Below are 23,983 nucleotides of genomic sequence, written 5' to 3' on the forward strand. Positions count from 1 at the left end.
TATGTGCCAGAGGGAACTTGAAAATAAACTTGACTTGTCAGGAAACCCACCCCCCCTAACATCAGTCTAATAAGCAGCCGCCGACCCCTTCCCCTACCAATATGACACCCTATCAGTCCAGTATATCTGTTGCTAGGTAGTTTAGATAGAAGAACATGCAGAACAAGAGGAAGTTCCACTTCCTCTTTGGCTGCACCCCTCGTTGTAGACACTGGCCAACGACAACTGGGGTTTATTTTAGGGATGCACCGAATCCAGGATTCAGTTCGGGATTCAGCCAGGATTCGGCCTTTTTTTCCAGCAGGATTGGATTCGGCCGATCCAAATCCGATTATGCAAATAAGGCACGAGGAGGAACTCTTTGTTTTATGACTTTTTGTCACAAAACAAGGAAGTAAAACATGTTTTCCTCTTCCCATCACAAATTAGGATTCAGATTCAGTTCGGTATTTGGCCAAATCTTTCACGAAGGATTAGGGGGTTTGGCCGAATCCAAAATAGTGGATTCGGTGCATCCGTAGTTTATTTTGATTTTGGATTTGGCATTTTACAACATTGGAGTTTATTATCTGCACTGCTAGTTTTGACTCCTGAAACAAATGCCGCAGAAGCCGGCTGGGGGAGAACTGACTTTTGCTACATGGTTTCGAGAGTCAGAACCAGAGAACAGAAGTCCAGAGATGCGTAAAAAGGAAACTGTTGAGGTTTTTTTTAATCTAATATAATTGTGACAGTAGGGTGTTGCTAGATATAAGGAGAGCCTCAGTGGAGGAAATTGTATAATGCAGCGGCAGACTTCCCCTTTATCTCTCCCTCCTAAGACAATGGAAGGCAGTCATTGGATGTTTATATAACCCATTTCTGCAGGCTTATGTCACACTGCCGACAGGAGAGAAGTTGCAGAGACAAAGCACCTGGATTTGTTTCAAGGGCAGGTTGATTGGATTGACTAGGAGTGTAGCTGAATGGGCCTCCTTGGAAAAAAAATTAGGACCACTTTAATACCATGAACACTTAGAAATACAAAGTTGTTAATAACACACACAGGGGCGTAACTATAGGTCTTAAAGGGGTTGTTCACCTTTAAACTAATTTAGTATGATACAGAGAGTGATATTTTAGGACCATTTGCAATTGATTTTTTTTAGATGGGGTCAGTGACCCCTGTTTGCAAGCTGGAAAGAGTCTGAAGTTGAAGGCAAATAACTCAAAAACTATAATAATGAAAAATAAGACCAATTGAAAGGTTGCTTAGAATTAGTCATTCATTAACATACTAAAAGGTAATGAGTATCATAACAAAGTACAGCAATAAAGGTCAATTTCTCATATCCATGTGGGCAAATGCAAAAGAAAATTGGATTGAGCACACAGTGCACACACCCTGGTCACAAATAGTCTTATGCCTTTTAAATGGCTGCCCTCCATTAAAATCAACCGTTTTTTGGGGTTCCTTGGGGGCCGACCTCTACCTCAAGTGCACCAAGGAGGGCACAAACTACTCCATATTAATATATATATATAATGAATGTCGTTTTTCATGTATCGTTCCCTGCTCTGCACATCTTTCTTTTATTTCACCTGGAAACATCTGCTTGTATTTTATTTTTTACAAGATTTCTTTTAAACTTTTGTCAACAGTGCGGGGAGGGGACACAGAGAGAATTCAATATATGGAAGTGTTGGTCTTTAACATTAATAGCCACTAATTTACTCCAGGAACATCTGTTTGTGCTAATGGTGAGATACAGATTTGTCTCACGCCATTGACCCATTCATTGCTGGACAACTGGAGGTCATCTGATTGGTTTGTGCCCCTAAAAACAACATATATAAAAGAGTACCTCCTACTGTAAATGATAAGGATATTAGAAGTCACTGAGGGGTTATTCTGTGACCATATAAAGGCACAAGGCTGCAGGCTGAGTTATACAGGGAACTCTGAGTGTCACTCATGTATTATAAGGGATAATGTACCCCCTACTGTAAATGATAAGGATATTAGAAGTCGCTGAGGGGTTGTTCTGTGACCATATAAAGGCACAAGGCTGCAGGCTGAGTTATACAGGGAACTCTGAGTATCACTCATGTATTATAAGGGATAATGTACCCCCTACTGTAAATGATAAGGATATTAGAAGTCACTGAGGGGTTGTTCTGTGACAATATAAAGGCACAAGGCTGCAGGCTGAGTTATACAGGGAACTCTGAGTATCACTCATGTATTATAAGGGATAATGTACCCCCTACTGTAAATGATAAGGATATTAGAAGTCACTGAGGGGTTATGTAACCATATAAAGGCACAAGGCTGCAGGCTGAGTTATACAGGGAACTCTGAGTATCACTCATGTATTATAAGGGATAATGTACCCCCTACTGTAAATGATAAGGATATTAGAAGTCACCGAGGGGTTCTGTAACAATAGCAGAGGGGCATTGCTTTGTTTCTGGTACCCAGACAGTTAAGGCAAAGCAATGATTACGAGTGGGCTCAGTAATTTGCAAATGCTCCATTAGAGCAGAGTTGGCAAGCACAACAGGAGGGGAAAAATTCACTTAAATAATATCCTGCCCCTTCTCTTATCTAACTGAAGTGCATGGATAATTCCGCCGCTGGCATATTCATGATCTATATCTGCCAGATAAACATAAACATGCAGCATAGCTAAGTGTGGGGCAATCGCTATGTGCGTAAGGCAATAATTCTGCAAAGGCAACAGCTCCAGAACCCCCTATATTACATTTAACTGTACCCCATACTTCATACAGCACCCACTTCAGTGCTTTGCTCACTACCCAGAACTCCTGCACAACTGTAAACCTTCTTTACATCAGTGGTGTATTTTACAAACAGAAATGTCTGCCTACAGAATGCTAATAAGAAAAAATGCACGCACACAATAGATTTACCTTTCAGGGTCCTGGTTTCCAGCACATGGAGGACGAGGCTGGGAGTTGCAAATCAGCTGGAAAGTCACGGGTATGAGACACCTGATACAGGGCATTGAAGATTTTTTTAATATCCATTTATTACATTAGTAGAATCCCAAATAGGTGTATTTATCAATGAGACTTGTATAATTTAAGTTTAGCTTTGTCACACTTACCTTTACAGCCAAATCATACTAAAGGTCTCACTGGACTGCAATGCTGCTTGATCTAGAGATAGAAAAACCTCAGCCATAAAGCAGGGCAGGACTGCTGCTTACAATGGGGATCAGATAGGATCTGTGCAGCCACTGGGACAGAATGTTCTGTTATACAGATAGCTAGAATCTCAGCTGCCATAAAGCAGGACAGGACTGCTGCTTACAATGGGGATCAGATAGGATCTGTGCAGCCACTGGGACAGAATGCTCTGTTATACAGATAGCTAGAATCTCAGCTGCCATAAAGCAGGACAGGACTGCTGCTTACAATGGGGATCAGATAGGATCTGTGCAGCCACTGGGACAGAATGCTCTGTTATACAGATAGCTAGAATCTCGGCTGCCATAAAGCAGGGCAGGACTGCTGCTTACAATGGGGATCAGATAGGATCTGTGCAGCCACTGGGACAGAATGTTCTGTTATACAGATAGCTAGAATCTCAGCTGCCATAAAGCAGGACAGGACTGTTGCTTACAATGGGGATCAGATAGGATCTGTGCAGCCACTGGGACAGAATGTTCTGTTATACAGATAGCTAGAATCTCAGCTGCCATAAAGCAGGACAGGACTGCTGCTTACAATGGGGATCAGATAGGATCTGTGCAGCCACTGGGACAGAATGCTCTGTTATACAGATAACTAGAATCTCGGCTGCCATAAAGCAGGGCAGGACTGCTACTTACAATGGGTATTAGTATAGTATAGTATATACAACCTTTATTGCTTCAGTTGCCAGAGAACTACAGTTGTGTCTCCATTCCCTCCTCCGTTTCCCATCACACCTCAAATAAACAGAAACAGCCCCCCAACACGAGGCACGATCCATCCTAATAAACCTATATATATATGATGTCATCGTGAAAATGAAATCACTTGTTCCAGAAAAGCGGATTCCTGTTTATAGAAATGCACTAATCTCCCCCAAATTCAAGTGATTTAATTTCTATGCCAAAAATAACTTCTTCCCATGTACATTTTCCAACCTCTCTTATTTCTTGGAGAATAGAAAATGCATTGCCGGAAATCTAGGAGCGACGGTCTCCTGTCACCACCACTGTTGATTGGTGGGGTGTTGTCGACAGTTGAGGAGGACTAAGATTTTAAAGGGGGAAAATCTTGTTTTTATCTAAAGGGAAACTAAAACCATCTGGCTGGAAATGCTGTATTTTATAGAGTGAACTTATAGTACCAGCCCAGAGGTACAGCAGCCGTATAGCAGTAATGATCCAGCCCTTTAAAGTTGTCCTCAGTAGCTCCCTATCTTGGATCTTGTTAGGCATCTTTATGTGTCAATGGCACTGCACATGCTCAGTGGTTTCTGGGCTGCTAAGCTTAAAGGGATTCGGTCCTGATTTTTATGATTTATGTTTTATGAAAAAAATGTAATTCCAGAACCAACAAGTGTATTCTTTTTAGCTGTAATATTGGTGTGTAGGTGCATCTCAGGTCATTTTACCTGGTCATGTGCTTTCAGAAAGAGCCAGCACTTTAGGATGGAACTGCTTTCTGGCAGGATGTTGTTTCTCCTACTCAATGTAACTGAATGTGTCACAGTGGGACCTGGATTTTACTATTGAGTGCTGTTCTTAGATCTACCAGGCAGCTGTTATCTTGTGTTAGGGAGCTGCTATCTGGTTACCTTCACATTGTTCTGTTGTTAGTATAGATGCACCGAATCCACTATGTTGGATTCGGCTGAACCCCGGAATCCTTCAGGCAAACTAGGGGTGGGAAGGGGAAAAAATTTTTTACTTCCTTGTTTTGTGACAAAAAGTCTTTCAATTTCCCTCCCCAACCTTAATTAACATACGCAAATTAGGATTAGGATTCGGTTCAGCCGGGTAGAAGGATTCGGCTGAATCCGAATCCTGCTGAAAAAGGCTGTATCCTGGATTCGGTGCATCCTTAGTCGTTAGGCTGCTTGGGGGGGGGAGGGGTGATATCACTCCAACTTGCAGTACAGCAGTAAAGAGTGACTGAGCACATGACTGAGGGCAGCTGGGAAACCGACAATATAGCCCCATGTCAGATTTCAAAATTAAATTTAAAAAAAATATATATGTTTGCTCTTTTGAGAAATGGATTTCAGTGCAGAATTCTGCTGGAGCAGCACTATGAACTGATGTGTTTTGAAAAAAACATTTTTTACCATGACAGTATCCCTTTAAGGGTCTTTATTAACTAGGTTCAACACATTCAGTTCAGTTTACTTTCATGCAGACAGCAGAACCCCCACTGTGACAAGCAGAACCCACGACAGGAAGTAAATAAAGACACATGATCACCAGCAGATCCAAGACGGGGATCTGCTGAGGACAACTTTAAAGGGCTGGATCAGTACTGCTATACGGCTGCTGTACTTCTGGGCTGGTACTTTAAGTTCACTCTATAAAATACAGCATTTCCAGCCAGATGGGTTAAGCAAGCAGAAAACACCAGTCCCATCTGTTATTTCTACATACCAAATTCCCCAGGATTGAACGAAAACCATAGTACTTGTGCAAACCACCCTTAGGCTCACCGTGTAACGCAACCCCTCCCTCGCCTTGTTTCATTCTGAAGCAATAAAGTCCCTCAGCTTTCCAGAGAATCTGTGCACCGCCCACTATGGAAAGTAGAGAGACGTCAAATCCCAGAATCCAACACTGAAACAAAGTATGGGAGGTGGTGCTGTGTTACACTGTTAGCCTAAGGTGGTGCTGTGTTACACTGTTAGCCTAAGGTGTTTTAGTCTGTGCAGAAATACAATGTCAAATAAGATACATCTATATCTGCCAGTTCAGACTGGGTTTATGCACTTTTTCTACATACACCCAAGTGAAAATTTGCATTTAAAGGAGAAGATAAATATCAAGAAAGAAATTAGGACAGAATTGAAAGATTTTATGTTTAGGGTTTCTGTATCAGGCGCCTCTGAAGATGCCCCCAGCAGCTTCCCATCTTCTTTTCTACGAATAAGCCATTGTCACTTACCCGATCTTAGGGATCCACTTACCATATACAAAAAAAAAATTTAGGGGAAAAAAGGCTGATAAAATCAGATTCCAGCTTAATGATTTCTGATGACCCCTAAGCTTTGCCAGCAGCAGCTCAGAGCCCACTGAGCATGTGCAGAGCCAGTGACACACACACAAGATGCCTAACAAGATCCAAGATGGGGAGCTGCTGGGGACAACTTTAAAAGGTCTGAATCATTACGTTAGAGGGCTGTTAAACTCAACAGACTAGTACTGTGAGTTCTATATATAAAATAGAGCATTTCTAGGCAGATTCTTTTAAACACTTTAGTTCACCTTTAAAATATTATACACAGAAAAAAAAAAAAAAAATAGTTGCCAAGTAGAGAAACATTAGCAGCATCGTTTTAGTGTTAAAACTCCTATATATCATAGTTCTGGAGTCTGTAACACTCCCCAGACACTAACCAAGCACAGGCTTAAATAAATAACAGCACAGGAGGAGACAGGCACCGGTTTTTTTTTCCTCTTTATTTTCTGAAAAATATTTGTATGTGTACATATTTATAGCAAATACCACATGCAGCTTGTAACACCGCGGAACGAGCCGCCTTGACATTTTCTTCCGAATGAAATTCGCTTTTCTCCGAGTCGGAGATTTTGACATTGTGAGCGCGTTGGTTTGTGTATTTGTTAAGACTCAAGACAAGGCAACAAGACATGCGTTCAAAAATATAGGAGGAGAACATACAGCTGATCGAGGGGGGAAAAGGCCACAAACGGACGAAAGAAAGGAGGAGACGGGGGGAGGCTTTGATCTAGCATTTGTCATGGAAGGAGACAGGCTTTTACACCAACACGTTGCCCGATTCCCCTCATTCAAGGGCTTTTAACTCCCCTCCCTGCCAATAGATTTAGGGCACTAGCAAACAAGGGGATTGTGTTTTTAGCTTGGCAGAGCGCGTGAGATGTGATTGCCCTGAATGAAAAATAACTGGACCTTACTGGCAAACAAGACAATGATGGGTGCCCTGGAGTTTGCTAAACCCTCCCCAACAGTATCCTTGCAAACAGGGTGAATAATGGAAATATTTCCAGCTCGGGGGTGGCTACATGCTTGGAAAGTCCCCTTCATTGTCCTGAATGTTAAATGCATCCCTCCCAACATTTTGGAAATAAAACGAGGGACAACATTTTTCAACCACGCCCATTTTTGTGGCCACACCCCCTAATTACCATGTTCATTTTACAAAATTTGGCAGGTTAGGAAAGTTAGAACATATTTCTCTGTTTTTTTTTCAGTTATTACAGTTTTGCTAATGAAGGATGACTTGCCCTTTAAAGAACCAGTAACAATTTAAAAAAAAAAACAGAACCACCAAGACCTTAAATTCACAAAGTCTTTATTATTATTTAGCGTGCGCCGCTCAATTTCTCCTCCCTGCCTTCTATAGGAGATATATAGAGCGCCGCACGATGGATCGGCGCCCTGACGCCGTTTCTGAAGAGGAGTGCAAGCAGAGAATTGGTAAGTTATTTCTTAATAAAAACTTAACGAATTTAAAGTTAAATGTGTCTTGGTGGGGTTTTTTTTCGTTGGGTTAAAAAAAAAATTGTTACTGGTCCTTTAAGGGGTTGTTCACCTTTAAATTAACTGTTATTTTGATGTAGAGAGTGATATTCTGAGACAATTTGCAATTGGTTTTCCATTTTTAATTATTTAAGGTTTTGGCGTTATTTATTCAGCAGCTCTCCAGTTTGCAGTTTCAGCAGTCTGGTTGCCAGGGTCCAAATTCCCCTAGCAACCATGCATTGATTTGAATAAGAGACTGGAATATGAATAGGAGCAGACCTTACTAGAAATATGAGAAGTAAAAATTAGCAATAACAATAAAGTTGTAGCCTTACAGGGAATTTTTGATGGGGTCGGCGACGCCCACTTGAAAGCTGGAAAGAGTCAGAAGAAAAAAGCAAATAATTATAAAACTATAAAAAAATAAATAATGAAAACCAATTGGAAAGTTGCTTATAATTTGCCATTTTATTACATACTAAAAGTTTACTTAAAGGTGAACAACCCCTTTTTAAGTCTAACTTCTCCCAAGAGACCTATTATCTTATATTGTTACAATTACTTATTTGCTTATCTCAAAATTGTTACAAAAGTATCTTATGTGCAGCCGTGGCTGTTCTGGGTTCTCTGCCAAAAGCCAATTAAGTTAGAAACATTGTATCTTTTTTTAGCTGTTCAGTGCAGAGAAAATCTGGACTTTCCAGTACAAATGAGGGACTGAGGCAGGTCTGGACTGAGAATTAAAATAGGCCCTGGCATTTCAGGTACACAGAGGCCCAAACTGCCCCGTCCAGCCCACTAAATACTGACTTTCTATGGCACCTTATAGAAGCCCCAACAGATTGCCAGTCCGGGTCTGGACTGCGGGTTGAGCGCGACTGTCCCGCTGACAATGGGACAGTTGGGAGGTATGTAAATGACTGGATAGGTCCAGGGGTAGGGTTTCCACCTGGCCAGACAAGTACACTTAGAAAATCTCTTAATTATAAACAATAAAACCTTTTTCTCAACTGGGTTAGGAGGTTGGCAGGGTAACTGAACCCCAAATTTATGTTAAAAAAAAAATAACATGTTTTGACTCCCATCGAAAAATATTAATTTATGTTTATTTTATCTCTGATAATCAGGGTCAAACTGACCAGCCATGATACCAGAGGAAATCCTGGAAGGGCCCCATCCCCACCAAGGACAAGGCCTGTTCTTATGTCCATTATATTTCTATAATACCCCTATTACATTAAGCGTTAATTGTTGTTGGCCAACAATGCGGGGTTCTCTGGTGGCCCCTAAGAGACTCTTTGGAAGTGAATCAAGTTTACATATGTGCAGAAAAATGAAACACAATAAAATTTTTAGATATAAGGGAAATGGCACTGATTATTATTTTGGGGGGGTGGGGCACAAAAGAAACTTATTTTAAAAGGGGCGTATTATAGGGAAATCAAAAGTGATAAGCCTTTAGGCCTAGTCTGAGGTCTGTGTGAACTGGGAATATTCCTGGAACCTACCCCTCAAGTCAAGCCATAAGTGCAGGAGATGTAGAACCATGTTGCCAAAATGTGGCCTTCCAAACTTCAATTTCCCAGAATCCTCTAGGGGACCTGCAGATGGAAGGCACGTTCACCATTCAAACTGAAACAAAAGTCTAAGTAGGAACCAGACTTTTATGGAGAGATGCCCCAACGGAGGGGCAAATGATAGAACTTGTATTTTAAAATATGATCCCTTTGTAACTGCGGCTAATACAGTAGGATCCATGCACAGCTTGCAATCACTATTCTTGTTTTGGATCTGTAATGCGGCCCCATCTTTCAGTAGTCGTTCTCATAGCAACACAAAAGGGAGATGTCCATAAACATAAATAACGCGAGACATAATTGTACATATACATACACAGAGACAAGTAGTGATCAGTCATCTCCCACACTCTTTCCAAAGGCTTAGAAGAAGTAGGGCAGTTCCTCCTGGGCGTGACAGTAGGAAGTTCCTCATGGGTGGGTCTAAGTGTTCAGCCAATGAACTAAAGGAAGCGGCGATAATACGATCCTTTGATTTGGTGGACAGTTGAGCACAGTTCTCCAGCGATATCTTGTTCATGTGATCGTAAACATTCATGGGGCGATTACGATAGGAAGGAAAGGGATAGCTTGTTGCATGGAAATAGGATTCCTTTTCCCAACTCCTCCACTAGCACGTAACATTAACATAAATCCTGAGGAGCCATGTTTTCATATTGGCAGAGTTCCAGAGGCAAATTCCGCAATTGTAGTGTATAGTAAGCACAAAACCAGAAGCTGGAGTTTTTGGCTTCCACTCTCTGCATATCCACATGGGAAAGGGGAGCAAAGGTTATTTGCTTTAGGCATGATTAAGGTCTTCACAAGCAACAGCACCCCTAGTGGCTGAAAAACAGATAGTGCTGCTGTAATAATATAAAACACTGGGCAAATCTGCAGCAAACCCTACCAACCAATCGGCGATTAGCTTTTTTTTTTGCAAGCCAGCTGCAGATCTATAAGCAAACGCTGCCCATTCATGTTTAGATTTGGTTGGGCAATTTGGAAACTATTTATGGAGGGGGAAGAACGAGAAACTTCTTTAAATGCAGCCCTTTAAACCACAAGCGTTCAGCCTTGTTAACCCTTTCTGCTGTATAAGTTACGTGTATTCGTGCACCAAGGACAACATCAGCAAGGGGGTGGGGGGATCCACGTATCCGAGAGACAGTACCGCTGCTGCAGCCGCCGGACACAAGCATGTGATTTACACGACTACGTTTAAAAAATAAATAAAAAGATATGCTATATATATTTATATATGTATAAAAAAATCACGTATTCACAATAAAAGCACGATTCAGCCTTATGCAAAATAGAACTAATTGATAGGGTACTGTGCGCCAGGGACATTACAGATTATATACACACCAGTCTAGTACCCCTAACAGGGGGGCTCATTCTCTTCATCAAGAGCTCAGAGCCTCAACCATAGTTCTTTATCTGAACATATACCTGGCTATACCTCCTTCTTCCCACTCCCTCTCCGAGGGTCCAACATCACCCCTCAAATCTCAGAGCAAAAATCGACAGTTGGTCTTTCGCTTTGAGTGGTCCACCCTCTCTGAGCGTATGAGAAACACAAAAAGCGGCTGGCGGGAGACGGTGTGATAGAAAAGAGCGCGTGTAGTACGAGGAAGGGTGGATAGCCTTTGGGGTACAGTTTCCCGGTCATCGGAATTTAGCCAGAAGTGGGAGTAAAAGTGTTCCATTGAGGAGAGGGTACGATTGGATGGGGAGAGGTGTGTTCTATCCATGTGCATTCTGGGAGTGACGGTTGGAAGGGAACGAGCCGCGTTGCTGACATGATCTGGTGGCACACTAAGGATCTTATCCCCGTGGGAATCTGGGAAAATAAGAGATGAAAAAAAAAAAAACAATATATATACAGAAGCAGTATCCAAAGACTTCAACAAGAAAGAAACATAACATTTATTCATTCTATTTAATAGCAGTTTATGGTCCACAAGTCCCCCCTATTTGCCTGATAGGGGCTGCAGGAAGTTTAGGGGGAGGGGTGAGAATGTAAAGGGCTGGTTCACCTTTAGGTTAACTTTTAGTATGTTATAGAATGGCTAATTCTAAGCAATTTTTCAATTGGCCTTCATTTTTTCTTCTTTTAGGGCTCTTACACACGGCCGTTTTTATCTGCGTTCCCCTGCATTGCACTTTCTTCCATTCAGCCGCAAGGAAGCGCAGGAGTAGACGCACTCAATTATTGGCAAGGGGGCTGTACTCACACAGACGCACGTATGCGCCGAACGCAGGTGAAATGCAACATGCTGTGTCCCACCTGCGTTTGGCGCTTACATGCGTCTGTGTGAGTACAGCCCCCTTCACAATAATTGACTGCGTCTACTCAAATGCTCAATGGAAGAAAGTGCAATGCAGGGGAGTGCAGGAAAAACTGCTTGTGTGTAAGAGCCCTTATAGTCTTTGAATTATTTGACCCTTTCCAGCTTTCAAATGGTGAGACACTGACCCCATCTAAAAAAACAAATGCTCTTTAAGGCTACACATTTATTGTTTTTGCTACTTTTTATTACTGCTCTTTCTATTCAGTCCCTTTCTTATTCATATTCCAGTCTCTTGTTCAAACCAGCGCATGGTTACTAGGGCTGTCGAGAGCTGCTGAATAAAAAGCTAAATAACTCAAAAAACACAATTAATACAAATGAAAACCAACAGCAAATTGTCTCAGGGTATAATTCTCTGCATCATAAGTGAAAGGTGAACAACCCCTTTAACATCCCTGAGTTGTATCAGTAGTTGCACACATTCTTTATGTGTTTATGGCAGGAACATTAAGACCACAATTATCTCAAAATGATCGTACGACTCGTCCATCAAATAAAAAGACCATTTCAGGCGATATTGCCAGGAAAACAAAGGGGAGCTGCCTGCTTGTCCCTGCGAACATAGATAGATTGCACTGGGACCGATAACCTGACGATCAATTTTCTGACAGACGTCAGCCGAAAAAATCGTAAAATGTACGATCATTAGAATCCCACTAACCGCACGATAATTTCGAAGGATTAGTCAGACTTCACTAAAATTGGTCGCTCTGCAAGAAAAATCTTTGCGTCTATGGGGACCTTTAGGTAGATCCAGCAGAGCAGCAGAGAAAAGCATTATAGCTCCACCTATGGATTACATTGCATTCAAGGTCCAGTGAAGGCAAGACAACAGCAGGGAATCATCTCAAGGATAAAAGACCCCCCGCCCACCTTGTTAACACCTTTGACCAAAAAACTGCTAAGTGCCACAGCTTTTAAACGAGTCTAATCATTTCCTCTGCCATTCACACCTTTGGCCTTCACAAGTCAGAGCTATTCTGATGGGTGCTGATGGGTGTAACACAGAGGTGTGAATAGGGAGGGGGTGGGGGTTTACACCCTCTACTCAGGGATTCTACCCCACACTGCTAACACGGATCTTTTGCGCTTGTTATGGCAGATACACATGGATCTAAACTGCACAACTAAGGCCTTAATTAAGCCTTGAGTCCACATCAACCAATCAGCAATTAGCTTTGATCTGTTTCTAGCACTTGGTTTACTGAAAGCAAAATTCTGATTTGTTGCTATGAGTTAGGGAGGCCATACACGGGCAGATTAAAGCTGTTCCTTTAGATAGATTCTGCATCTTATCTGCCCATGTAGGGAGCGCTGCAATGGGTCTCCCTGATCGATATCTGACCAAGATATCGATCGGGCAGGTTTTTTTCAGATCGAGAACCGAATCGACTAGTTGATGGAGTCCTTGTCCCGTCAGCACTTAAGGTGGCCATACATGGGCCGATAAAAGCTGCAGACAGACCGAGTCAGCAGCTTATTGGCCCGTGTATGGGGCCCCCCGACGGGCTTCACCGATCAAGATCTGGCTGAAAGTCGGCCAGATCTCGATCGGATGGGACAAAAAATCCGGTTGGTTCGCGGCAGCATCTGTTCGTTGATGCTGTCCCGCGATCCGACCACCCGTTCCCATTCATTAGGATCCGATCGTTGGGCCCTAGGGCCCACGATCGGATCAGCCCCGATATTGCCCACCTCAAGGTGGGCATTTACTCTCAGCATTGTAATCCGAACGTTTGGCCCTAGAGCCGAACAATTGGATTAAACCGATATCACCCTGCCTTTGGTGGGCATATCGGGTTAAGATCGAGGTTGCCAAACTATATTGTATTACAAGACTAGGGGGCTAAATGACTAGATTGTGTTATTATGGAGCAAGCAGTAGCACTGTATATGACACAAGTGATATCACAAAGCACACTTTATGACCCGGCACTGTAGCTATTGGCTGCAGCTTTCAGCGCCCAAAATGTGGGCTTTGTTATTGGAGAAGGTAAAACATTAGCTGAAGGCATTAGCATGACCCAAACTATAATTCCCACAATCCTCAGCACAAATGATACAGGATTATACAGCTTTCCCGAAAGCAGTTAGAACACAAGTACATACACGTAAGACGCCATATGGAGCCTCTATACCAGTCCATCATATAGCGATAATGCCTGCACGATTGAGGGGTCTGCCTTAGATCCTTCCTGAAACTCCTGTAGAGTCAACTTCCCGTCAGAATTCTGTTGAAAAAAGAATCAGAGCTCATTTCTAGGTCTAAACATGGATCCCAAAGACAACCATTCCCAGAACCCTTAGGGATGCTGTGCACAAACCAGAATTCCTATTCTCATGCAATACACATTCCATGGCAGTAATAACGATAAATAAATCAATAAGCCAGACGGGACTCGCAAATCCAGGAGGATATTTCGGAGCGTACATAGACATTAATCATTTTTTATTGAAGGCCTGTCTCACCAATTGCAATCTGCGTGCTAAAGACCTGTAGGTTTTATGTAAGAGTCTAGCGCCCCCTAGAGCTTCTGCAAGGGAAACAAAACACAAACCTCAACAATCCGCATTATCCTTACCTTGTCCATCATAGCAAAGATCCGGTCGACCCGCTTCTCTGGGGTGTTTTCTTCTTCAGGAAGCTCCACAGTATTACCCTGGGAGGAGAAAAGCACATGGGGGAGTGAAACACAGAAGGGCATGTGACCTGTTTGCCAAATTCCCAGGGCAACACAGATTAGCCGGTTCATCTTCATTAGAAGCAATTAGAAGTGACGTCTATGAGGAACAATATGACTGCAAGAATAACCTATTCCAGTCAATTGTACTCACATTTCTAATAAAACATAAGCGGACTTCGAATATCCTTATTTACAGTAGGGGTACATTATCCCTTATAATACATGAGTGATACTCAGAGTTCCCTGTATAACTCAGCCTGCAGCCTTGTGCCTTTATACGGTCACAGAACCCCTCAGTGACTTCTAATATCCTTATTTACAGTAGGGGGTACATTATCCCTTATAATACATGAGTGATATGACTCAGAGTTCCCAGTATAACCCAGCCTGCGGTATTGTGCTTTTATATGGTAACAGTTGTTGCATATAGTCCATTTACTCTACATTTAGGGTTAACATTTTTTTTGGCTGAAAACTTACCACCATCTGATAAATGGCATCCACAATGTCCAACATCTCGTTCCGTGTGATGTAGCCATCATTATCAAGGTCATACAATTTAAAAGCCCCTGGAGGGACAAAAGCACATCAATCCTTGCCCGTGTAAGCCCCATCATTCCCTATAAACTAAACCTTTGGATTCTTGCAGTAGAATCGGTCATTACTAGCCAATATACACTTCATAGGTGAAATATCATTGCTCATTTAAAGAAAAAACCTGTTTCTATCCCTAGTTTACAAACATGCAGAATGCATGCAGTAATGCCGTAATCTATGAAATGTGCAAAGGTAAAAACCTGGCTAACTGACCTTTTAGCCCAACCACTCAACAAAGCTTTGCTGCTTTTGTTCTCTGGCCGCATCTAACTTGCCCTTGACAGTTATTGAAGTAACCAATCATATTGCAGAGAGTCACAAAGAATAAAAGCTCTCTTTGTTGAAGTGATAGATAACTGCAGAGGGGTCTTTGCAGGTCTGTCCTTGGAATACTCTCCATCTATATATAATGAAGAGTGAATAAAGACACTCACATCGCAGTTTCTCGTCCAGAGTCCCACGGGATGTGACAGACAAAGCTTGAATGAACTCGGAAAATTCAATGCGGCCGTCCTACACACAGAAAGAAAATGTATATGAAATATTAAAATGCACTTTCAGGCATTTTTTTTGTACATGGTTATTACATTTTCATAAAAGCCTAATTTGCCCTTTGCATTAACCCACAGGAGAATATGCAAGAATAATGAAACCAACTACCAGATTGGTTGCTGTGTGTTCTAAGTGAACACTTAATATCTAATTCTACAGATCTACCCGGCAAAATCTCAATTTTCTTATTTAGAGGAATTTCTTATCTAGAACAGTATATACAAATATAAAGAATACATGTTCTATGCACGCACATTTAAGTGCTTTTTAGCTAATGCAAAAAAAGACTTACTTTGTTCTCATCGAAAACGTTAAAGACAAATGTTGCAAACTTGGTGGGGTCTCCAAAAGGGAAGAACTGCTTGTAAATTTTCTGAAAGCCTGTAGCATCAAGTTGCCCACTGGGACAATCCTTTATAAACCCTTTATACCTGCGGAAAGGACACAGAATATCAGCAAGGTGACACTACAGTCCATAAACATGCAATAAATCTGGACAAATCAGTGTTTAGTCCTTGCTAGCAATGTCATAGAATATCCAGCTACTGTCCTTTAATAAACAGAACAAAAAAAATACAGCATTACTTTTAGAGCTAACTATAGGGAAGGGTCCAAACAAGGTCAACTCAACAGTCGTGTCTATAGGGAGTGTGACTGTGAGATAGCAGGTATAGTAGGGAGAGATGGTGCCTATAGTAACAGTGGATAATAGTCTCTGGGAAGGAAGTGTGACTGTGGGATAGCAGGTATAGTAGGGAGAGATGGTGCCTATAGTAACAGTGGGATAATAGTCTCTAGGAAGGGAGTGTGGCTGTGGGATAGCAGGTATAGTAGGGAGAGATGGTGCCTATAGTAACAGTGGGATAATAGTCTCTGGGAAGGGAGTGTGACTGTGGGATAGCAGGTATAGTAGGGAGAGATGGTGTCTATAGTAACAGTGGATAATAGTCTCTGGGAAGGAAGTGTGACTGTGGGATAGCAGGTATAGTAGGGAGAGATGGTGCCTATAGTAACAGTGGGATAATAGTCTCTAGGAAGGGAGTGTGACTGTGGGATAGCAGGTATAGTAGGGAGAGATGATGCCTATAGTAACAGTGGATAATAGTCTCTGGGAAGGGAGTGTGACTGTGGGATAGCAGGTATAGTAGGGAGAGATGGTGCCTATAGTAACAGTGGGATAATCGTCTCTGGGAAGGGAGTGTGACTGTGGGATAGCAGGTATAGTAGGGAGAGATGGTGCCTATAGTAACAGTGGATAATAGTCTCTGGGAAGGGAGTGTGACTGTAGGATAGCAGGTATAGTAGGGAGAGATGGTGTCTATAGTAACAGTGGGATAATAGTCTCTGGGAAGGGAGTGTGACTGTGGGATAGCAGGTATAGTTGGGAGAGATGGTGTCTATAGTAACAGTGGATAATAGTCTCTGGGAAGGGAGTGTGACTGTAGGATAGCAGGTATAGTAGGGAGAGATGGTGTCTATAGTAACAGTGGGATAATAGTCTCTGGGAAGGGAGTGTGACTGTGGGATAGCAGGTATAGTAGGGAGAGATGATGCCTATATTAACAGTGGATAATAGTCTCTAGGAAGGGAGTGTGGAATAGCAGGTGTAGTAGGGAGAGATGATGCACATATAATGGTTCCTCTATACAGAGCATAAGGCATGGGTTCTATCATACTGTCAGAAAGTTCCATCTGTAACAGTTGTTACAAGTTTCCCTGACAGAACTGTGAGGAAAAAGTAAACATTTCTCCATTTCTCACAACCAACGCAATATATAGATGTGAAACGTGCAGTAGTTATGCCTCACAAACTAAGTTCAGCAGGCTGAGAATACTGGGGACATATTCTCTGAACTCACACCTAGTCTGGGTTCTGTGCCTTTATTCCTATAAGTGGAAGGTGTTGCAGCCTATTTTCCTTCTGGCAATGCTAAATCTACATCTTTGCAGTTAAAGGCTTAAAGTGGAGCTGGGGGGAATCGATCATGTGAGCAAGTGTTTATTGATCAATCAATGGCTCCGGGGCCCCTCGACACTGAGCCATTTTAATCGACCGCCTCGGAGCAGACAATCCTATCACTGCATTTAGCCAAACCGACGCTCAGAAACTAAAAAACAAGGAATATTGATTCTTTCATTAGATTTGTTATTTCATTAGCAAATCAATTCAGGAGGGTTTTTTTGTTTTATAAATAGTGGCTTTTTCTGTTTTCTTTAGGGATTCTTTTCCTTCATTTTCCTATCGCTTTGGCCCTCAGAGAATTTTATTTCTGTTAGTCATGTGATCAATAAGGGTGGGATTTAGGACTATTTTTGTTTTTACTTCCTTTAGCTACTTTTTGGCAGCAAGTATATATATATAGAGAGAGAGAGAGATACACACACACACACACACTGTATCTCAGTAAATATAGTACTCCATTGAGCCACCATTTTGTGATTACTCTTGTGTCACTCAATGATCACCTGACAGGAAATTATGCAGGTTCTAACGTAAACAGGAAGGAGTGTAAGAGTAAAGGTGGCCATACACGGGCCGATAAAAGCTGCCGACAGACCGTGTCGGCAGCTTATTGGCCCGTGTATGGGGGCCCCCGACGGGCTTCCCCGATCGAGATCTGGCCGAAAGTCGGCCAGATCTCGATCGGATGGGATTAAAAATCCCGTCGGATCGCGGCCGCATCTGTTAGTTGATGCGGTCCCGCGATCCGACCGCCCGTTTGGCGAACGCTAGGATCCGATCGTTGGGCCCTAGGGCCCACGATCGGATCAGCCCGATATTGCCCACCTCAAGGTGGGCATATCGGAGGGAGATCCGCTCGTTTGGCGACATCGCCAAACGAGCGGATCTATCCGTGTATGGCCACCTTAAGAGACACAGCTCTTTCCATTCATTGGCCGATGTAACTCAGCATGTACGTGTGTCCTTGGTTTGTGTGAGAGCACAGTGCCTTATACAAGCTCACGGTTGGGTTTCAGTACTTAAAATGGCCGTTTTTCGAAAAGGGACTACTTAGTGTCACATAATAAAACATACCTTCTAACTATCCTGATTTTTGTTCAGGGGACAAGCATGGTTTGCAGTTCCCTTCCCCAAATTCTGGTGCAGGGCTTTAAGGTGGTCTCTGTCATGAGATACTTGAGGGCAGACCACGCAATGAAATTCCTGGGGGTCACATCATCATTAAATGGTTGGGGCCCATAGTGTATGTGTCATAAATGCGCCCCTAGTGTATCACTACTTCTGGTGCTGCTACTTTGTGTAAAATGAGATGTGTTTTGTTAAATGGCGGTGGTATTGTGAGAAAGTGTTAAATGGTGGTGGTATTGTGAGAGAGTGTTAAATGGCGGTGGTATTGTGAGAGAGTGTAATTGGCGGTGGTATTGGGAGAGAGTGGTAAATGGCGGTGGTATTGGGAGAGAGTGTTAAATGGCAGTGGTATTGGGAGAGAGTTAAATGGCAGTGGTATTTTGAGAGAGTGTTAAATGGCAGTGGTATTGTGAGAGAGTGTTAAATGGTGGTGGTATTGTGAGAGAGTGTTAAATGCCTGTGGTATTGTGAGAGAGTGTTAAATGGTGGTGGTATTGTGAGAGAGTGTTAAATGGTGGTGGTATTGTGAGAGAGTGTTAAATGACCGTGGTATTGTGAGAGAGTGGTAAATATGGTGGTGGTATTGTGAGAGAGTGTTAAATGACCGTGGTATTGTGAGAGAGTGGTAAATATGGTGGTGGTATTGTGAGAAAGTGTTAAATGCCTGTGGTATTGTGAGAGAGTGTTAAATGGTGGTGGTATTGTGAGAGAGTGTTAAATGGCGGTGGTATTGTGAGAGAGTGGTAAATATGGTGGTGGTATTGGGAGAGAGAGAGTTAAAACTAGCCCTGATGGGCCCTGGATGTCAGAGTCCAACCCTGGTGTTACATACAGGTACTTATGCCTTATATTTTACAGAGAACTGTTGAGCTCTTTGAATTATCTAGGAGAGTAGAATAAATATTAGACCACTTAGAGGTGTTGTTCAACTTTAACTCAACTTTTAGTTTGAAGTAGAGAGTGGTATTCTAAGAATTTGCAATTGGCTTTTGCGATTATATGTGGTTTTTGAGTTGTTTAGCTTTTTATTCAGCACCTGTCTGGATTGCAATTTCAGCAATACGGTTGCTAGGGTCCGAATTACCCTAGCAACCCTGTCTTGAATAAGAGAATTGAATATGAATAGAAGAGGCCTGAATAGAAAGGAGTAATAAAAAATAGCAATAACAATAAATGCGTAGCCTTACAGAGCATTTGTTGTTTGTTTGTTTTTTAGATGGGATCAGTAACCCCCCATTTATAAGCTGGAAAGAGTCAGAAAAAGATGACAAATTATTCAAAAACGAAAAAATAAAGGCCAATTGAACGTCAACGTAACACCCCTTTAATCGTTAAAATATATAAATGTGAACACTGGCCACTATTAAAACAGTTATTTTGCCTAATGAAAGTTAAACTAAGCCGAACTACATTTTCCTGACCAGAGAACTAGTTTCCTTTCTCCCTGAGATTCTATACGAGCCACTGTTTGTGGTACGTTGGGTAAAAACACACTTGTGGTATATACAAAGCTATATTTGGATTGGCAACCTCCTGCGCCCATCTGTGCTCCATCCCCACATTAGTCTTACTTCCTGAAAATGGCACATAGGTTTTTTTGGCATGGAAATAAGTTGGCAGTTCTACATTAAACTTGTCCATCCAAGACACACTGCAGATCATTATGTACAGTACGTACGTTCCCTTTAAAGGGAAAATATGCCTGATTTTCTTCATCTATACAGAGAAATTCAGGACTGTTGTGAGCATTGCTTCTTGTGTGCCCAGAACATTCCTTCTCTGTATATTTGTATTTATACATATGGGAGGAGGGAGGTGCCATATTGATTCCCTTAGACAGTACAGTATGAGGGTATAGCTTATTGTGTGCCCAGAACATTCCTTCTCTGTATATTTGTATTTATACATATGGGAGGAGGGAGGTGCCATATTGATTCCCTTAGACAGTACAGTATGAGGGTATAGCTTATTGTGTGCCCAGAACATTCCTTCTCTGTATATTTGTATTTATACATATGGGAGGAGGAGGTGCCATATTGTTTCCCTTAGACAGTACAGTATGAGGGTATAGCTTATTGTGTGCCCAGAACATTCCTTCTCTGTATATTTGTATTTATACATATGGGAGGAGGAGGTGACATATTGATTCCCTTAGACAGTACAGTATGAGGGTATAGCTTATTATGTGCCCAGAACATCCCTTCTCTGTATATTTGTATTTATACATATGGGAGGAGGAAGGTGTCATATTGATTCCCTTAGACAGTACAGTATGAGGGTATAGCTTATTGTGTGCCCAGAACATTCCTTCTCTATATATTTGTATTTATACATATGGGAGGAGGTGCCATAATGTACAGTATGAGGGTACTGAGCTTACACAGTCCTACCAGTCTTGCTCTATGGATACAGAGGCTTGATATAAGTGGCATAGGCAAAAAACTTTATTTATTGAAACTGGGCTTTTTGTGCATTGTAACAGCTTGCAAACTAGGAGTATCAAAGTGTCTGGGGTTTCCTTTTGAAGCCACCGCTGTCTCATGTTCCCCTGATCACACTCCCATCCAAATGCCACACGTTAATTAGTGTGACACAGAGAAAGAAGTCTATACATATGCAAATCACTCGTGGGGTGATGGTTTGGATCCGGAATAACCCCTTTGCAAACAAGGCCCTCCATTTGATGCCTATGTCTTAGGTTTACAGATAAAGAGGAGTAAAGGATATGGGAGTTTTAACTGGAAAGAATGGGGTAGAGGAATCAATATTAAAATGTAAGTACTTTCAGCTTCACTGTTCTGCTTGGTTTCATTATGTTATGTTCATTATTATGTGCGCCCCAGCGTTTGTGAAAGTGATGTCACTCATATGGCTGCACATTACGTCACACACAATAACCCCTCACCCCTGAGCTCCTGACAGATTTACATGGGAGATATTAATTTTTTTTACAAAAATAAATTATATGTGCAACCAGGAGGCTGCCCCTTTAAAGCTGCTGCCCGAGGCACACGGCCCTGTTTGGAAGCCATTTTTTATTGAATTCATTGCTGAACACTTGATAAATTTAGATTTTATTTGCCTGCTATCCCAAGGACCGTATTTAATACATAAAGGTGAATTTAATTTGTGGCTCAAACTGCCATCCACGCCAAAGCAGCAACGCATCAGTATCCCTTTAGGAGAACTAACCCTAAAAATGAATGTGGCTAAAAATGCCATTTTTATATAGTGAACTTATTGCACGAGGCTAAAGTTTCAGCTTGTCAATAGCAGCAATGATCCAGGACTTCAAACTTGTCACATGGGGTCACCATCTTGGAAAGTGTCTGTGACACTCACATGCTCAGTGGGCTCTGATTGGCTGTTGAGAAGCTGAGCTTAGGGCTCGTCACTAATTATCCAGCAGAAAATGAGCTTCCCCTGTAATATAAGATGATGCTACAGGTTTGCTGATTATTAAATTCTGATGCTAATTGCACTGGTTTCTGTGCTGCCATGTACTAATTATCTGTATTAATTACTAATCAGCCTTATATTGTGACATTTCTATTCTATGTGTACTGTATATTGTGAGTGGGTCCCTAAGCTCAGTAAATGACAGCAGCACAGAGCATGTGCAGTGAATCAGCAGAAAAGAAGATGGGGAGCTACTGGGGCATCTTTGGAGACACAGATCTTTACTGCTAAAGGGCTGTGGCTGCCTTGGGCTGGTACAGAAGCACAAAATATTATGTACAACATTTCTACCTACTTCACTAGTTACGTTTTAGTTCTCCTTTAAAGGCTACGTCAGACCTACATATTTTGTCTTCCGATAATATATAAGTAATGACTTGCCAATGTGAAAGCAATTTAGTCAGGGCTAAAAATAAGTGTAAGCAGAAAACGTTTGGGTGCAACTGTTGGGGTGCTATCAGCGGGGGAGTGGATTGTGTGGCAAAGGAGCAGGAACTGTTGGCATGCAGAGAGCAGAAGTAGGGTTGGCATGTGGACCAAGGCGGGGGCTAGTGGGGCAGCTGACATACAGACCTAGCAGGGGGAAGATGGGGTGGTTGGTGGCAATGTGCAGCTCAGTTACCAACACTGATTAAAGAACAAGGACCCTTAAATCACTAGAAAGTGACAATTTCCTATAGAAGAGTAGCAACTAACCCAGGGCAAAAGGTTGTTGCCTGGCACACTGGCATCCACACTGATTACTGTATATATTTTCTTGTCCTTCAATGCTTTTTTTTTTTTTCGCCAGGCAAAAATGCATCCTATGCCACGTCAGTTTGATTGGCTCCTGCTAGGGAATCCACAAGCAGCCAACCAAACATCTAGGAATCTAGCATTCCAGGCCTGCTAAACTCGAGAAGGAAGCGTCCTAGTGATTTTCTCTTATCAAGGGTAAGTTAGAGGCAGATTAGTTCATAATCAGAAAAAAGTACACCCCTTAAAGCCCACACAATGACATACTGGATAATAAAGAACTGCTCTGAGTGCTAATTAAGCACAACGCCTGTGTGCTCGACCCAAAAGGAAAGCGGAAGAGCCTGAGCAAAGCCCAGAAACGTGGCATGCGTGGGTGGGGGGGGGAATTCATCACTTCTTCTGTGATCCATTGTGTCAGCCGCGTCCACTTCTCTGCGTATATTTATAAATATATATATATATACTGTATATGTCAGAGCTCGGCTTAGACATTCCTATATACACAGCTCCGCAGGCGTATTTACCAGAAGGTGTTTATATATGTATGAGAAGCTGCATTTGTGTGCATCATGCTGTGCATAAATATATATGTGACCCACAAGCGTCTGCCTATGACTCATACTGGGTATGTGAGTTTTAGGGCAGAGACACACACGAAGATTCGGGGAGATTTAGTCACCTGACGACAAATCGCCTCTTCTTCGGGCAACTAAACACCGCGAAAAGCCTTCCCGCATGCTAGATTCGAAATCACCGGATCGCTTCGTTTTCCGAAGTCACCCGGAGTTTCTTCGTGAGGCAACTTCGGATAACTTTAGAAAACAAAGCGATCAAAGTGTCATCTCGTCAGGGATTTCGGTTCTAGCCGGCGGGAAGGCAGTTCGGGGAGATCAGTCACCCGAAGAAAAGGCGATTTGTCGCCGGGCGACTAATCTCCCAGAATCTTTGTGTGTGTCTCTGCCTTTTAAGGGATGGGCCCCATAATGCAATCTGTGCTTATTTATATATGCAATCCCCTTCCCAGTCTCTCTGCTGCCCGCCAGCAAATACACCGAACATTCTGCTCCATGCCCAGTTCTTTTCCCTGCTCTTCTACAGCTCTGGGTTACCTGTCCTTATTCAGTTTTGAAACGGAGCAAATGGGGCACTGTAATTGGCTAGCGCAGAGTTGTGAAATACACCACCCTCTAATCAGTCTATGGCTCTCCAGAAAAATGGTGGCACAGAGGGCCCGGAGAGCCATCGGAAACTATGGTGCCCCCCGTC

At 42.4% G+C, this 23,983-nt stretch overlaps 1 protein-coding gene across 1 annotated transcript in view; it reads right to left on the reverse strand.

Moving 5' to 3' along the window:
* Positions 1-10,480: 10,480 nt before the first annotated feature.
* ncs1.L (neuronal calcium sensor 1 L homeolog) overlaps positions 10,481-23,983 on the reverse strand; it is a 33,837-nt gene continuing 20,334 nt past the window's right edge. Inside the window, 6 exon segments of the mRNA NM_001090619.1 lie at positions 10,481-11,085; positions 13,706-13,827; positions 14,179-14,256; positions 14,761-14,849; positions 15,312-15,390; positions 15,722-15,860. Of these exon segments, the coding sequence (NP_001084088.1) occupies positions 13,729-13,827; positions 14,179-14,256; positions 14,761-14,849; positions 15,312-15,390; positions 15,722-15,860 (484 nt within the window). The 3' untranslated portion in view covers positions 10,481-11,085; positions 13,706-13,728.

The sequence above is a fragment of the Xenopus laevis genome, chromosome 8L, assembly GCF_017654675.1.
Source record: "Xenopus laevis strain J_2021 chromosome 8L, Xenopus_laevis_v10.1, whole genome shotgun sequence".
NCBI classification, from domain to species: domain Eukaryota; kingdom Metazoa; phylum Chordata; class Amphibia; order Anura; family Pipidae; genus Xenopus; species Xenopus laevis.